Below are 15,402 nucleotides of genomic sequence, written 5' to 3'. Positions count from 1 at the left end.
CCGAGGCAATGCGGCCGCGAGTGCGTTTGCTTCGCCTGAGGCACTCCACCGACCGAGCTGCTCCGCGCGGCAATTTCCTCGCGAGGCAGGTCGTTCTGTGTGGACCCGCCTAATGACTAGATTTGGCAATGTGTAAAGTGCATGGTGGGACAATACAAGCGACGACAACTCACGATGTGGTAACATTGTGTACTTTCATGGAACTACTTCATGTTATCTGACAGCTGTCCGCACATAATTAATGTGTCCCATACCCGACAGGACTGCCGTACTGTTCAGCAAAGAGATATTTTAATTAATAAATAATATAAACTTACCGCCCCCGGCGGCGGGCTGCGCGGCGGCCCCGAAGGCCGGCGGGGCTCCGAACGCGCTGTTGGTGGTGCTCTTGAAGCCCCCGCCGAAGGGAGAGGATGTTGTTGCACCCGCATTGAAGGAGCCTGGAATATTTGTAAAATCCTTTACAATCCTTGACATACCCTTACTATTTTCTATTCAAATGGGTGCTTAGTTAGCCTTATACGGACTTTAACCCCCTTATTCATAAAACTTTACGGGACTGATTTAGTTAAATTATGGTTTGTTTTTTTAAAGTTTGGTGTCCAGGCTAATGACCAGAAACACGAAACTCCCTATATATACAAGACCATAATCAGACCGATATTGATGTACGGATGCGAAGCCTGGACCCTAACACAAAGAGAGGAATACGCACTGCTGGTGGCTGAACGGAGTATCTACCGGAAGATACTGGGACCCACTCGCGGAGTGGATGGCTCGTGGAGGATACGCAGGAACCAGGAAATCGAAGATCTGGTGGCCGAGCCCAACATAGTAGGAGAAACGAAAGCCTCAAGACTCCGATGGCTCGGGCACGTGGTCCGTATGGGTGAAGAGCGGTTTGGAGAGCGTACTCGGGCCGTCCGGATGGTCGATGACCGGTTGGGCGTCCTAGGTATCGCTGGAGGGATGAGGTCGTGAAAAATCTGAACGAGCTCGGTGCCGTCGATTGGACAGAAACGGCGCTGCACAGAGAAGCATGGCGTTCCTTAGTGTCAGAGGCCAAGATCCACTTCGGGTCGCTGCGCCACGGCAGTAAGTAAGTATGTTTTATCCCTTTCTTACAAATACATAAGTCATAATAACAGATAAGGACAAACGATTATTAGCTAATTGAGGTTTGTAGTGCGTTTATGAATAGGGGGTTAACTCTTTTAACTACCATTATGTCTTCTGTTTATTATACAATTTCTACGAAAAGCGACTTGTAAATATCAAATGACTGTTACATGCCATTGTTTAACCTTGGTTTAATATTAAAGATGCTAAACATCAATACTATTACATTAGGCATTACTGGCATTAGGCGGGTCCACGTCCACAAAGAACGAGCCGCCTCGCGAGGAAATTGCCGCGCGAAAAAGCTCGGTCAGTGGAGATGGCGACGCGCCTCGCCTGCGGCAATGCGGCCGCGAGTTCGTTTACTTGACCGAGGCACGTCTACACAGACCAAGCCACTTCGCGCGGCAATTTTCTCGCGAGGCGGCTCGTTCTCTGTGGTGACGCCTATTCGGCAAGAAAACCTTTTGTAATAGTTATTTACGATACAAGTGCGGAAAGTAGGAAATTCGCAACGAGTGGTGATAATTTAAAACACGACCGAAGGCAGTGTTTTAAATCCACACGAGTTGCGAATTACCTATTCGCACGTGTATCGTACAACGTTTTATAGTACATATGGCCCTTTAAATTTTTGACATAGGCACGGAAAGTGCTTATTGCCGCACTAGTGCGGGAAAGTAGCACCATATGTACTGAGAATTAGTTTTATTAGTCATGCTGTTCTGTGTTACTTACCAAAGCCCGAGGAATTGGCTCCGAAGGTTGGTTTCTGGAACATTGTGGCCAAGGTGCAGCACAACTTCTGAACACACACACCGTCTTCAGACTGGAGTCATGGTTGATCTGTAGGCAATCACAAGGATAAATATAAACATTCAATTAAAAAAAAAATCTAAAAACTACCCTGATCATAAGATTTTATGCCGATTTTTTAATTAACCGAGAAGGGACTGGTATATATCAAATTTAATGATATATTGTACATATGTTCCGAAAAACTCATTGGTACGAGCCAGGGTGTGAAAGGATTCCTCCGGATTGAAAGTCTCACACTCTTAAGCTCTGGTTTCCTAGGATAGCGGTGCCGTCATATAGTGGCCATCTCCATACAAAATACTACTACATCCATATTTATCGCTATTATTTTGTATGGAGACAGGCGCTATATGACAGCACCGCTATCCTAGGAAAACAGAGCTTTACCACCACTTTTTAATCTATGTAACAGTACAGATCGTTGCGTGGTTGCGACCACATGAGGTTATTGTTTTATGCACCAAGCCTCTCCATTCTGGCATGATTTAATAATAATAATAACAGCATTGCAATTTGCCCCACTTGCAAATTGCAACAACATGCTGAGTCATCCCTTTTCCTTTTTGCTTTCACAGATAAGATAAACAGATAAAGATAGTTTATTTATTATTCAAGTAGGCATATTACAATGCGATTATGAACGTCAAATGGCTCTAACCCTACACCTCTGCCTGGAGAAGATTGAAATCCCCCCTCTATTGGAGGAGGGTATCCCAATATGGGACTGGCAAGAAAGTCACACTTTGCTGAATGCAGTGTGTGAACCTATATTAGGCCTAATATGAAAACCTGCCGAGACAAATTAGGATTAAACTAATTTTCCTCCTCTTTCCTCTTAATTTATGACAATGTTTGGTTTCAAACATTACATAATATTTACAAAACATTGTGTAATAAATAATATAAATATGTATGCTAACTTGCAACTATGTACAGTCAGAATAAAAACTATTTACAATGTAAAATAAATATCTGGGCCCCTTTTCTCAAAAGCTTGTAACTTGTAATACAAGCGGATGTCACTTTTTGACAGCTTTTGTTAGAAAGGGACTTGTATTACAAGTTACAAGCTTTTGAGAAACGGGCTGGGAATTAAAGTCTATTTTTTTATTTGGTAGACTAAAATGACATTTCCTAGTATGAACATAAAATAACATTTCATAGTATGAAATGTCATTTTAGTCTACCAAATATAAAAATAGACTTTAGATAGAAAAAGTATGCATGATTTTGACTATATACAAAGTATTTCATAACTAAAACATCCTCAAGCTTTTCCGTGTATTTACTATAAGATTAAGTACCTGTGTAAATATTGAATTTATTATAACAAATTTTGTCATGTAATAAGCTGGAATTAATAATTGAGTGTGGGTTTGAAGTTCAAAGTTAATTACCCTATAAATGCTTTACACAAAAGAAGCTATGTAGGCAATGACCTTTTATTTATGTAGACGTGTGACGTTCATAGTTGACAAAATTAAAAATTGATCCAACGATTTTGACAGCTTGACAGGTTGGCGTCACCCATACGCCTAACTAAATATAGGTTCCGGAACCTATATTTAATGGCTCACAATCGTGCGCCTGGTACCATATCTACCTCAATTTCCTTACATCTATGTATGTAGGTAGGTTTTTTAATTTTTGTGAATTAACTACTAGCACTTCAATATGCCTCCTAAGTTTAGGGGGCCAACATTACTCAATTTTATTAGTAGAAAAACATCTATGTTATAGAAGTAATAGGAATGCTGATTTTATGAAATGAAATACATTACTCATCTCATTTATTTATGAAATATAACCTAACAATAACAATTGTTTTCAATAAAATATATTAAGTAAATACAGCATTTGGAAGATATATTGACACATTTTTCGTAAATGAAGCAAAATCTATACAAATACGCTTAGAGTTGAATGTTTTTGCATCATTTATGCAAAATTTTGCGATGTGTATATATTACTCGACCAAAAAAACGTGGTTCAGGGAACCTACTACGATTATAGAAAAAAATCTTAACATACCTTCAATATTTAAAAATAACTAAATATTTGTATCATATTCAATCTAACCAATCTTTCAGAACCTAAATTTACAAAATTAAATGACTATTTTGCAAGTAAAACTAGAATTTATAATAATTTTTTACCGGCGACCGTTTGAAAAAGACACTATACTATTTGGTAGGTTATTCCAAACACCTCGAATGCTAAAACAAAAGTTTGTTATTTGAAATACTTACAGAATAAACAAATGTCCGATATTTTAAACCAGTGGTATCAATAAAAATACAATCGAGAATGTCACTGAATTCACTTAGGTATATTGTTCACTTTCCAGCAGAATTAATTATTACACAAACGAATGTCAAGAACACTACCGCCATCGGCATTGAAGTGGCGTGAGAGTGACAGCTGCTAACAGTGCTGGTGTTGCCAATGATAAAAACGTACAGTTTCTGTACACGCAAAATTTATGCGATAAATTGATTTTTACAATTTATTGCAAATTTATATCGCACCGCGCGAAACTTGCGACGGAAGATATATCCGTCGCGCAAGTTTTTCCCTTTTACCACAGAATAAATAATAGTACTACCGTACAGAAAGGAAACTTCCTACAAAACCGAAGTTTGACAGCGGTTCAGGGTCGAATCATGCTATCCCTTTCTAATATATGGCACTATCCCTTTCGGCTATTTAGGGTTGTCAAAATTCAAGTGATTATCTTATCTGTGGTCGTGCACGCAGAAGGAAGTCAAGTGGTGCCAACCCTAATAATTGCTCGGAGCAATGCTGAGCCGAGCGGAGCCGAGTTTGACCGATCTCAGGAGTTTCGCACCCCTGCTTTTACCTCAATAATTCTGAAAATATTGGTACTCCTGTTCCTGGTATTTATGCTTGTGAAAATAAATGAAAATTAGACATGTTTACGTGATTTCTTTAGGTTTTTGTTGGAACCTGCCCTTGCAAATATAGTCTAGCTTCCGTGTGAATATTTTCCTGGCATTTGCTCGTGATTAAACTTACTGCTTACTCCTCAAGCGCAGCGACCCACTGTGTCTCGAGACTCTTGAGGTAGAGGTAGACGCCCACAGGGCCGCATCGCACGCAAAGGATTTTAGTATTCTTTATATTGAAAGCATGAAAGTCACACAATCCGCAGTGACGATGCGGCTCCGTGGACGTCTACCCTAAGCCTCCAACACGACTGCTCGTCACTAATCCCGGTTCTGGGCTTGTTTCTCAGTCACTCTAATCACGCCTTTATTGGAGTAAAAGAGAAAGATCCCCGCAATTTGCGAATTTCGGTTTTCACGATAGCCTCCCTGCGCTGTTTCTCGTCAGTCTTCAATCTAGAGCTCACGTAGATCCGCGTCCACCACATCCGCCCATCGATAGGTACCTAGGTGGACAGGTCCGTCGGCGTGCTGAGGGCCTACCGAGAACCACGTTCGACGTGTTGCCCCCCATGTCACACTTATGTACGAATTTACAAGTGCGACAGAGAGGCAACCGTCGAACGTGGTTCGCGGTAGGCCCTCGGAGCTCGTGATTAACCTTTTGGCCGCCGGACCTAGTCCGCAAAGACGCTCACTCACACGCCAGAGCAAATTTTAAGTAAAAAACTAATAAAAAGTTTAGGGATTGCAAATAGTGATATCGATATTTACAATTTATGGTAAAAATCTTCTCAATTTGGCTTTGTTCTTAACCAACTTTAATTTATTTCAAAAATGCCAAAAATTAACATATTTTTTACACACGACAATGTTAAAAATAAAGGTCTATATCATTAAAAACAACCACTAAACAAAAACGTCACTTTTGACACTGACACATCTAATCCATATCGTTTCTAGATCTATTAATTGACGTATCTTAAAGTTCGAATCGGGCAGTATGAGATTATTATTGGACCGCGAGCCACGAAATGGCAACGAACAGGGCTATAACCGCGAAAATCGAAGTTCGCAAATTGCGGGCATTTTTCTCTGTCAGTCTAATTACGCCTTCATTGGAGTAAAAGAGAAAGATCCCCGCAATTTGCGAATTTCGGTTTTTGCGGCAGCCCCTCAGATTTCCATGACCAATCGCCTCCCGGGCGATAACTCGTATATTGGTTAACGGCTATGTATGATGATCCCTCATGGACGTCAGCTGGCGCTCCGTTGGTGGGTTGAGGAATGGCAGCCACCGAAACATGTAAAAAAATAAAATAAAACTTGTCATCGCCTCCCGGCTGATACTTTGTCAGAAGATAGTTTAGACGTTATTATTAATAAAAACAACCGTCAGCCGGTTGTATAGCGGTGGAAAGACCGTCAGCTACTTGCATAAACATGTAAAAAATAAGCACTGTACCTTTTTATTATAGTAATAAGTAAATCATGAAACTTTGCATGTAGGATTTCATCAGGCATTTCAATTAACGCCTTATGGATTTGCGGACATGATCAACCTTCGAGCAACACGGAAGGGAGGCGGCATTCGCACTATTTCCCCTCTGCCGAGGTACAAGATTAGCGCGTCAATCTAATCTAGCGCGGGTAATAAAACTAGTTGCACTTGGATTTTTCACTAGACCGAGTCCAGACGCGCGCGTGAACACTGCTGCACAAAAATGCCTGTTTGCTCGGTTTATTGTTATAAAAAGAGGTCGGGGACATCAAATTTACAAAAAGAAAGTGTTACATTTCACATGTAATATTTTTTTTTACATATCATACGTTTAATTACATTCAAACACAATTATTATATTTTAGTCTCATGTAATTGTTGGATTTATCGATTTTGCTCGCTCAGTACAAATTGCGGATCGGTCGAGCGACAAATCCGACTTCTCGTCTCTCAGAATACATTAACATACTTCAACGAAAATGTGTTAGTGTGCGTGTTGTGACACTTGTCACTCGTCCGTACACAAAAAGAGATCGAGGTTGCAAGATTTGTCTTTGACGTGTGTCATTTTCTATGTATTTGTGTCGTCATTACAGATTGGATTTTGTATCTAAGTGTGTGAGAAGTGCGACTGTGTGCACCTTTCCCCCCGCGAAAAATGGCAGAAAGATTTGTACGGTGAGATATCGCGTGGGCCCCTCCCTTCCGATGTGTCGGAAGCCGGTGTTGCTCGAAGTGATCAACTGACGGTCTTTCCACCGCGATACAACCGGCTGACTATTTTTTAATTCATGATAGCATCTAAACTATCATCTGACAAAGTATCAAGCGGGAGGCGATGACTGACGATATTTGCTCCTTGCCCGCGGTCTATATCATAAACCATTCAATTGTTATCAAAATGACTAGCTTTTTATGTAATATGTCCATATATACCTTCTCACAGTTTGTAATATGATGTGCAACGGGGTTGGCAACTGTCAAAGATTTTTATAGGTGGCGCCTGCATAGGTTTTACGCTATTTGAGCGCTCTAAATAAAAAAAAATGCTCCCACCAATAAGTACTATTGTTAGAAATTGGAATTCTTTTCTTGCGTCCGCGCGCCCTTTTTATCGGTAATACCACCTGTAGGCCAAGCAATAAGAAGTTATAGAGGGAAATGCTAGGAACACAATTTTTGACTCCGTAACTTTGTTTGGAGTAGTTAGGAGGTGAACATATCAAAAGTCCCCGCCCTTAGCCCTGGTGCTGGGGGGAGGGAGGGGTTTGAAGGTCCCGTTTTTCGGTTTTTTACTTATATCTCGGAAACTATGCGTCCTAGAGACATGATGTTTTCTACAAAATTAAAGCTTATTAAATTTGCTACAAGTTCTACTCATCAAGTTTTTCGATATCTTGTATAGTTTTCGAGATATCCGCTCTTGAATGTTTGTAATAGGCTGTGGCAGGAAGAGGGACCATCTTGTGGCTTAATAGCTTTTCAGCCTGATCTTTTTTGTGATGATGTGCCACATCATTAGTAAGGTCTATACTAAATTTCAGCTTTCACCTATTCTTATTTTTGAAGAAAAAATAAAATAAAATAAAAATTTATTCATGAATATTTTCGTTTCCATGGAACGAATTCTTTCGTGCTTTACACGTATGGTACACTTAATCAAGACCTACAATATGTCATTATAAACAAGTTAACACTTCATACAAAGTTCTCGGAAATTTCTACAGGAAATAAAGGAAACCTTTATTTTGGGAATGTAAAAATTCGATCCCCATTTTAAATATAAGAAAAAAATCCAAAATCTTCATGTGAAAATTTCGTAATTTTGGAAAAATTCGGACGGCACAACTGTACATACAAAAATCATCTGCCAAAAAGAAATTAAAAGTAATTATTTACCTGTATACACTTGGTTTTATTTAATCTTTAATAATATCATCATCTTCATAAATTAGTATTGGATCGTCATCATCAGTCATCAGTGATTCATCAGCATCAAAGTAAACGGACGTTTCAGGATTATCAGGCCCGTTTAGCAGTTCATCTTCAGTGTAAACTTTACTAGTACTACCTTGTTCAGTTTCAATCACATCTTTATTTTTATCAGATTCTATTGTTTCAATGTTTTTATCATATTCCTTGTTTTTTTCAGCCTGTGTTTCGAACGCCTCTTTCCCTTGATTCATGTTGAGTGACTTTTGTCTTTGATCACATTCTTTAGTCACTGTTTCGTTTTGATCTTCAAGTTTTGTCTCACTAATATTTCTAGTTAATTCAGTACTATGATGAGCTTTGGTTTTAACCGTAACGTTTTCTTTCGTCTTTGCTTCTATTATAGTTTTGGGCATGGACATATACTTGTCTATTTTATCTACACCACAACTGAATTGATTTGGTTTCTTAAATTTATTGTTCACATCATCTCTACCATCTTCTTCTCTTGCATATGAAAGATCTAATTCAAAACAACTGCTTGATATTTTTGTTACTTTAGGTTGTGCTTCTGTGTTAGTCATAATAGTTTGAGATTTCAAAAGTGATATATTTATATCACCAGCTTCTGAACCAACTAACATCTTTTTACCATCTTCTTTTACATTACTTTTGTCTGTATTTACCTCATAATCAGTTTGTATTTCTGGTACAACAGCAATTTTACCTTGAGATTTCATAACTGATTTATTTAAATCATCTGATAATGAATCAACTGACTTTGTGTCACCAGCTTGTTTTGAATTACCCAATTTTTTATTTACTTCAAGAATAGTTTGTGCCCCCGTTCTAGAGATTGTTCCTTGAGATGTCATGACTGATTTATTTGAATTATCTACCCCTGATCCCTCTGGTTTAGTATCAAAAGCTTGTTTTCTATTACAAAGTTCATTATTCACTTCATGAACAGTTTGTACTCCTATCATAGTCATTTCTTGAGATTTTAACACTGATATATTTAAATCATCTGTGTCTATCGCAACTGACTTTTTTTCTGCTTGTGTTTCCCTTTCAGTCATTGTTCCTTGAGATTTCAGAGCTACTGTGATTAAATCATCCCCTGAACCAACAGACCGTGTTTCAGGTTCAACATTTTTTTCTTCTCTTACCTCCGTTTTGATCTCTCTAATATGTGGCAAACTTGAAGCTACATTTTGTAATGTATCTATAAGTTCCGAAATGGCTTTTTTACAAAGTTGATTGTAGTCTAATTCTCTCTTTCCTTTTTCATTTATTTTGTTATTTGGGCTTATTATTTTCTCATCACACATAGTAATTCTTTTGACATTCAGTTTCGTTAAACCTTGGCTATGTATACCATAATGGAGTTGATATTGTTCCTCATCGAAAACTAATCCACAAACACAAGAAATTCTAGCTGTCTTATCTGAAGGGCATTTTCCGAGATGTCTGAATAGACATTCCAATTTGTGGAAGGATAATTCGCATTGACATTTATAAACTGTAGTTGCTTTATCTGTGTCTTTTGCAATATTACTGGTGATCTCAGATGACACAGTATTGTTTTGAGCACCAGTTGTCGTTCCTGGAATAATTAGTGATCTAGCATCATGTCTTTCAAGGACAATTTTCAGTTGAATTGGTTCCTTTGCAGCACCAGATGTAAGTAACTTCTGTAGTTGTGATCCGCTTGGTGCATGCGGGGTAAGCTCAGTAGTTTTCCGAACATCCTTTACTGGGGTGCTATTTAAAAACAGGATTTGTGTCTTTGTTATATCAGATGACAGTCTTGGTTGTGCTAATATTGACCAATTAGGTACATTTTGTGAGGTAACTTCAGTAACTTTTTGAACATCTTTAGCTTGTGGGCTGGTTTTTACTTGAATTTGAGCCTTTGCATCATCAGATAGTTTTGCTTGTGCATTTTTTTTTCTGCTTGATACATTTTGCATGATAACCCCAGCTGCTTTTAGTAAAAGTGCATTAAAGAAATCATCGTCTTTATGATTGAAAAAAACTGTCCTGAACTTCATATTAGAGCTGACTGCGGCTTGATGCATCTTATAATGCAGATACATGGTATTCTCGTTAAGAAACGGTCTCTTGCACTCATAACAAGGGAATTCAGGGAGCTCTTTACTGCACGAGTTTTCTACGACATGTGCTAATACGGAATGAGGATCAATATGCTTCAGACATTTCTCGCATTGGAACACCATAAATGGGGCAGATGAAGCCTTTTTCCGAGATGTCAAGCGTACAATCCGTGTGAAATAATATATACTATTACAGTTTATCATGTCTATCTCTGGCTTTGTCAAGTTATCCACAATGCCCGGCCACTTATCCTGTTTTAAAAGCTTATAATGACAATATATTAATTTATAAGAATAATCCGAACTGTATTTACATTCATTGTATGTGTCAAAATCAACATCATATTCCGCATTAGATATTACGCATTTTCTGGTAGAGTTTCTAGAGACAAAAGCCTCTGGATTTTCAAATGTGACTACATGATATTGGCAATGTTCAATCATGTGGCTATAGGATACGCTAGCAAATTTGCAAGCGTTGCATTTAAACAGAAATGTTGATTTTCTCTCTAGGTTTTGGTTTATCTTTAATACTGTTGTACTGTTACCTACTACAGTTGTAAGTTTAGTACTATTTCGATTTAATTTTTCTTCTCGCCTCTGTTCGTTTTCGTCTCTATGGCATGCTCTGGTATGGTCTCTCACCATTGTCAGAGAAGGGAACCTCGCAGAACAAAAACTGCATCTAAATCTCAATTCCGAGTAATTAATAGACATTCTTCTTGGTCTTTTTAAATCTGATTGGTGCTGCTCTGTAGCATCACATTGTCTTTTGGTTGTTGCCCGTGCTACCGGAGTCATCTTACCATCATTCTCATTTCTAACATCACTGGATGTTCCAGGAGTTGTGTCTGAGCTTCTACGTGCTTCAGTCTTTTTTGATATACCAGCAACACCTTTTTCTATCTGGTGAATGCGAGCTAGTATGTCTATCAGTGTAGATTCCATGACTATGAAGCAGTCTGTAATGGCATATAATACCTATAAAAGAAATGGATTCATTAATACTTAATATAAGCGAACAAAGTTCAAGTAATGTTACCTATATTTAGTTTCTAAATGTATATCTTTGTTTGTTTCTCACAACAGAGATTAAAATAATTTGTTATCTAATGTTAATAAAATGCTACTCTTAGTATCTTATTTTTATACATAGATAAGGGGAGTTTTAGTCACTATGATTTTATGAGACGGACACGCAGTTGACGCAGTCATGGGTTTTTACCAAGATATCATAAAAATCGCTACAACATACCTTTTTACATTGATTAAAACAAAAACCAATCAGGATTATGTGTAGTTAAAATGTGATTGAAGTATAAACAGGCAGTTTACTGTTACAATTATGACAAAAGACTCAAAAATTTCATAAATTTGGGTTGCAGGCAATTTTTTTTAATGCAACAAATTCCAAATTCCAAGCGATTTTTAATAAAAAATAAAGATGACCGACTATACTGACAGCGTGACAGCTGAGCTGACAATAGTGTGGGTTGCCAGATAATAAATAAGAGAGAACAAAACAAAGACTTTTAACAAGCGGCTTACATTTTCGCGCGAGCCGAGCCGCGAGCCGCGCCACGAGACTCGAGTGTAAGCGGCGGGCTCGTGGCTCGTCTCGCGGCTCAGCTCGCGCTCGCCTGGCTCGCGAGGAGAAGCGGTTTTTTGGGCACGAGCCAAAGGGGCTCGCGCGGGACGCGCGCTTTCGTTTACACTCGCGTTCGGCTTGTCATTCGGTTATAAACCTTATGCCGTGCCGTTAGTGTTTAAAATATATTAGCTCGACAAGCTTACGAGCCACGAGACGAGCCACGGGCCGAGCCACGAGGCGAGAGTGTAATCATTAGGTCGACGGGCTTACGCGCTCGAGGCGAGCCACGAGACGCGCCGCGAGACGAGCCACGAGCCGCGAATCTAATAGCCGGTTTAGACTCTCGGCTCGCGGCTCGTCTCGCGGCGCGTCTTGTGGCTTGCCTCGAGTGGCCTTGAGCGCATGAGCCCGTCGAGCTAATGATTACACTCTCGCCTCGTGGCTCGGCTCGAGGCCCGTCTCATGGCTCGTAAGCTCGTCGTGCTAATATATTTTAAACACTAACGGCACGGCATAAGGTTTATAATCGAATGACAAGTCGAACGCGAGTGTGAAGGCAAGCGCGCGTCCCGCGCGAGCCCCTTTGACTCGTGCCCAAAAAACCGCTCCTCCACGCGAGCCAGGCGAGCGCGAGCCGAGCCGCGAGACGAGTCACGAGCCTACCGTTCACACTCGCGTCTCGTGGCGCGGCTCGTGGCGCGGCTCGCGGCTCGTCTCGTGGCTCTCGCGAGAGTCTAAACCGGCTATAAACCGGCCATAAGCGCCCGACAAGAAATTCTTGCCACTTTTTAATTTCTACAATTTCTTGTCGGACTGTAAGGTTTTGAATTTGTATTATTGAATATATTATAATATAACACAAGTCTAAAAACGGATCAAGTATATAATATATACATTTTAAACATAAATCACGTAATAAAGCATTAGAACAGCTCCAAACTGGCAACATTTTACTTTTCAGTCGTAACAACTAGTGAAGAGCAAGTAACTTACTTCATCGATAATTAATGGAACACGGGAGTGGTGAAGTAATTAGCATTGGTTCTTTGTAAATAAAAGCGTTTAAATAGCTGTGTCTATGGCATATAATTTGACAATGCTGTGAAATGCTTTTTAATTTGAAAACTAATCTTTATCTTTGTTATCAGTAAACGAGTTAGATTCGTTATTTGTATGTGGCTTAAATATTTTATATTTTACACCTATCATAAGTGGCTGATCTGTAGCGTCACAAACTTTTATAAATTCATTTTTACTCCAGAACGTGTGTAATTTGCGCAAGGAGCGGTATTTTGAAGAGAACTTTTCATCCGTGAAAAATGGTTCTGATGTTTGGATATCCAGTGTCTCTTGTGGTAAAGGTAAGATCAACCTGAAAAAAAAAAAAAAAAAAAACAAATGATTATTGTTACTTCAACGTACTCCTCACATGTCCTATCCTATCCTACATCAGTAGGCCTACCGCGAAACACGAAAATCGAAATTGAATTATATCACTCGAATACACAAGATAACGAAATTTCAATTTTGTGTGTCTTGTTAGGCCCTCAGTTTATCGCTGGTGTATTGTTTTTATAAGTGCAACTGACGTAGAATATTTGTAACATGGAATCTTTTTTAACAGTGTTTTTCATATTTTATTTTGTTCCGTTACCTCATTGCATGTAAAAACATTCGATACGGTGCCGAATCTTCGGCATTACTGTAGGTGTAGTCACCAAGTATTGTGTGCCCAATGGCAGCACAGTGTACACGGAGCTGGTGCCGTCGACCTAGAAAAAAAGTAAAGCATGATATATTATTAGTATTGTTAGATACTTTACATAGGTACATAAAAATAAGTAAATACTTACCAGTGACAGGTTTCAACAGTATCACACTAACGGGATCGTTGCAATAGTAACCAGTTTCTAGGAGAAGGACACGAGTATGCGCCGGTCGTGGATGCACTGTTGTAGTTAATGCAGTTTCAGGCAGCGACGTAACCGCCACCATTTTGTGAGATGACGACGCTGTCAAGGCGTCAGTACCTTAAGAATACAAGTTATATTTAACTTTTCAAAGGGCTTGTCGCTCAAAATGTAATTAGACTCAAATACAAGAAATCAATAAAAAATAGTAGGCCATTAATATCAGGTCATTGACTTACCGACAGAATATTCAATATCACATAAGTCAAATTCAACATGCCCTCTAACAACCGCTAAATAATATTTCTTAGTTTCTCGTTTCTCAAATAATTTTCCTGCGATAGCTGATGCTCGTTTATTTTTTGCTATGCATAATACACCACTGGTAGCGTAATCGAGGCGGTGAACAAAATGCAATGGATTTGAGGATGTAGAATGGTGGGAGTCATGTTTGGCGATGTTGTACGTAACTGAATTCTGTAACAAAACAAACAATAATTTGTTAGTAGATAACAATGTTGTCCACTCAACATTTGACTTTGCCACATCTAATTCACAATTATTTAACCTGATATATAGTTTATTTATTTATACTGTAAGGAATTCCAACAGCTATGAAAGATACATTTAACTTTTTAAATACCTAGCAATACAAGGCCAATTATAGCTGAGCATTAACAAATTATTTCACCTTACCTTACCTTATCTCATCTCATCTTTTACTTGAATTTGAAAAGTGGTCTGTTTTTTCACATTCAAGTAACTTATTTAAAAGAAAATATTGAAAGTAATATTGTTCGATATCGATAAAAAATCTCATAAGTACAACACTACAGTTTTAATAAACATAACCTCAATAAAATTATTGAGTACAATGTTTAGTTTAGCTCAACTAATTTATGGGCACAATTTATATATTAAAGCAATTTACCTTTTCGTTTTCGTCCTCTGAGTTTATGTACATATCATATTGTTTATTTACAAACAAATAATCCTCGCTTTCGTACAATTTAGGAACAGACATCTTCGTGTTTAATATTTGTTTGTTAAGCATATAATAAGTTTTTATCATTGTTGATACAATGTAAAAAACCATAGGCTTAGCATAACAAACGATTTTTAAATAATTTTATTTAATACTTTTTGTCAATTTTTTGTGCTTTTGTGATTGTTGCTGTCATGTGACATGTTTTGATCGTCATTTCAGAGGGCCTACCGCGAACTACGCTCAACGTGTTGCCTCTCTGTCGCACTTGTAAATTCGTACGTAAGTGTGACAAGGAGGCAACACGTCGAACGTGGTCCGCGGTAGGCCCTCAGCTTCATAGCTTCATTCATACTTCACTCCGTAATATTTTTGTTAAGAAATACTTATAACCAATACATTTTCTGTTTAACACAAGTTTAATATGATTTTTACGATTATTGTACCTCTATGTGTGTTCTATGTTTTTATGTATACATCGGAGAAATTATAGTCTCGAAATTCTAGTTTTCTATGGAACTA

At 38.5% G+C, this 15,402-nt stretch overlaps 2 protein-coding genes across 2 annotated transcripts in view; both read right to left on the bottom strand.

Moving 5' to 3' along the window:
* LOC134802173 (nuclear pore complex protein Nup98-Nup96-like) overlaps window positions 1-4,368 on the bottom strand; it is a 98,965-nt gene extending 94,597 nt beyond the window's left edge. The window contains exons 1-3 of the mRNA XM_063774766.1: window positions 4,188-4,368; window positions 1,858-1,965; window positions 318-440 (exon numbers count right to left, since the gene is read on the bottom strand). Coding sequence (XP_063630836.1) covers window positions 318-440; window positions 1,858-1,900 — 166 coding nt within the window. The 5' untranslated portion in view covers window positions 1,901-1,965; window positions 4,188-4,368. The remainder of the gene's footprint in view (window positions 1-317; window positions 441-1,857; window positions 1,966-4,187) is intronic.
* An 8,688-nt stretch (window positions 4,369-13,056) lies between these two features.
* LOC134802303 (RNA pseudouridylate synthase domain-containing protein 1-like) lies at window positions 13,057-15,070 on the bottom strand. Its single transcript, XM_063774885.1, has 5 exons — window positions 14,827-15,070; window positions 14,135-14,372; window positions 13,839-14,015; window positions 13,640-13,757; window positions 13,057-13,357 (listed from the first exon to the last, which is right to left on the bottom strand). Exons 1-5 carry the CDS (start codon window positions 14,989-14,991, stop codon window positions 13,111-13,113), a joined length of 945 nt encoding a protein of 314 aa, XP_063630955.1. The 5' UTR covers window positions 14,992-15,070; the 3' UTR covers window positions 13,057-13,110.
* Window positions 15,071-15,402: the final 332 nt, after the last annotated feature.

Source organism: Cydia splendana, chromosome 24, assembly GCF_910591565.1.
Source record: "Cydia splendana chromosome 24, ilCydSple1.2, whole genome shotgun sequence".
Taxonomy (NCBI): domain Eukaryota; kingdom Metazoa; phylum Arthropoda; class Insecta; order Lepidoptera; family Tortricidae; genus Cydia; species Cydia splendana.
Note: the sequence above shows the minus strand (reverse complement) of the source record. Positions and strands in the feature narration are given on the sequence as shown.

Coding starts and splice junctions, on each gene's coding strand:
- LOC134802303 (XM_063774885.1), bottom strand. CDS start 14,991: ATGGTTTTTTACATTGTATCAACAATGATAAAAACTTATTATATGCTT. Junction 14,016..14,134: donor TGATATTGAATATTCTGTCG/GTAAGTCAATGA, acceptor TGTATTCTTAAG/GTACTGACGCCTTGACAGCG. Junction 13,758..13,838: donor ACTGTTGAAACCTGTCACTG/GTAAGTATTTAC, acceptor CTTTTTTTCTAG/GTCGACGGCACCAGCTCCGT.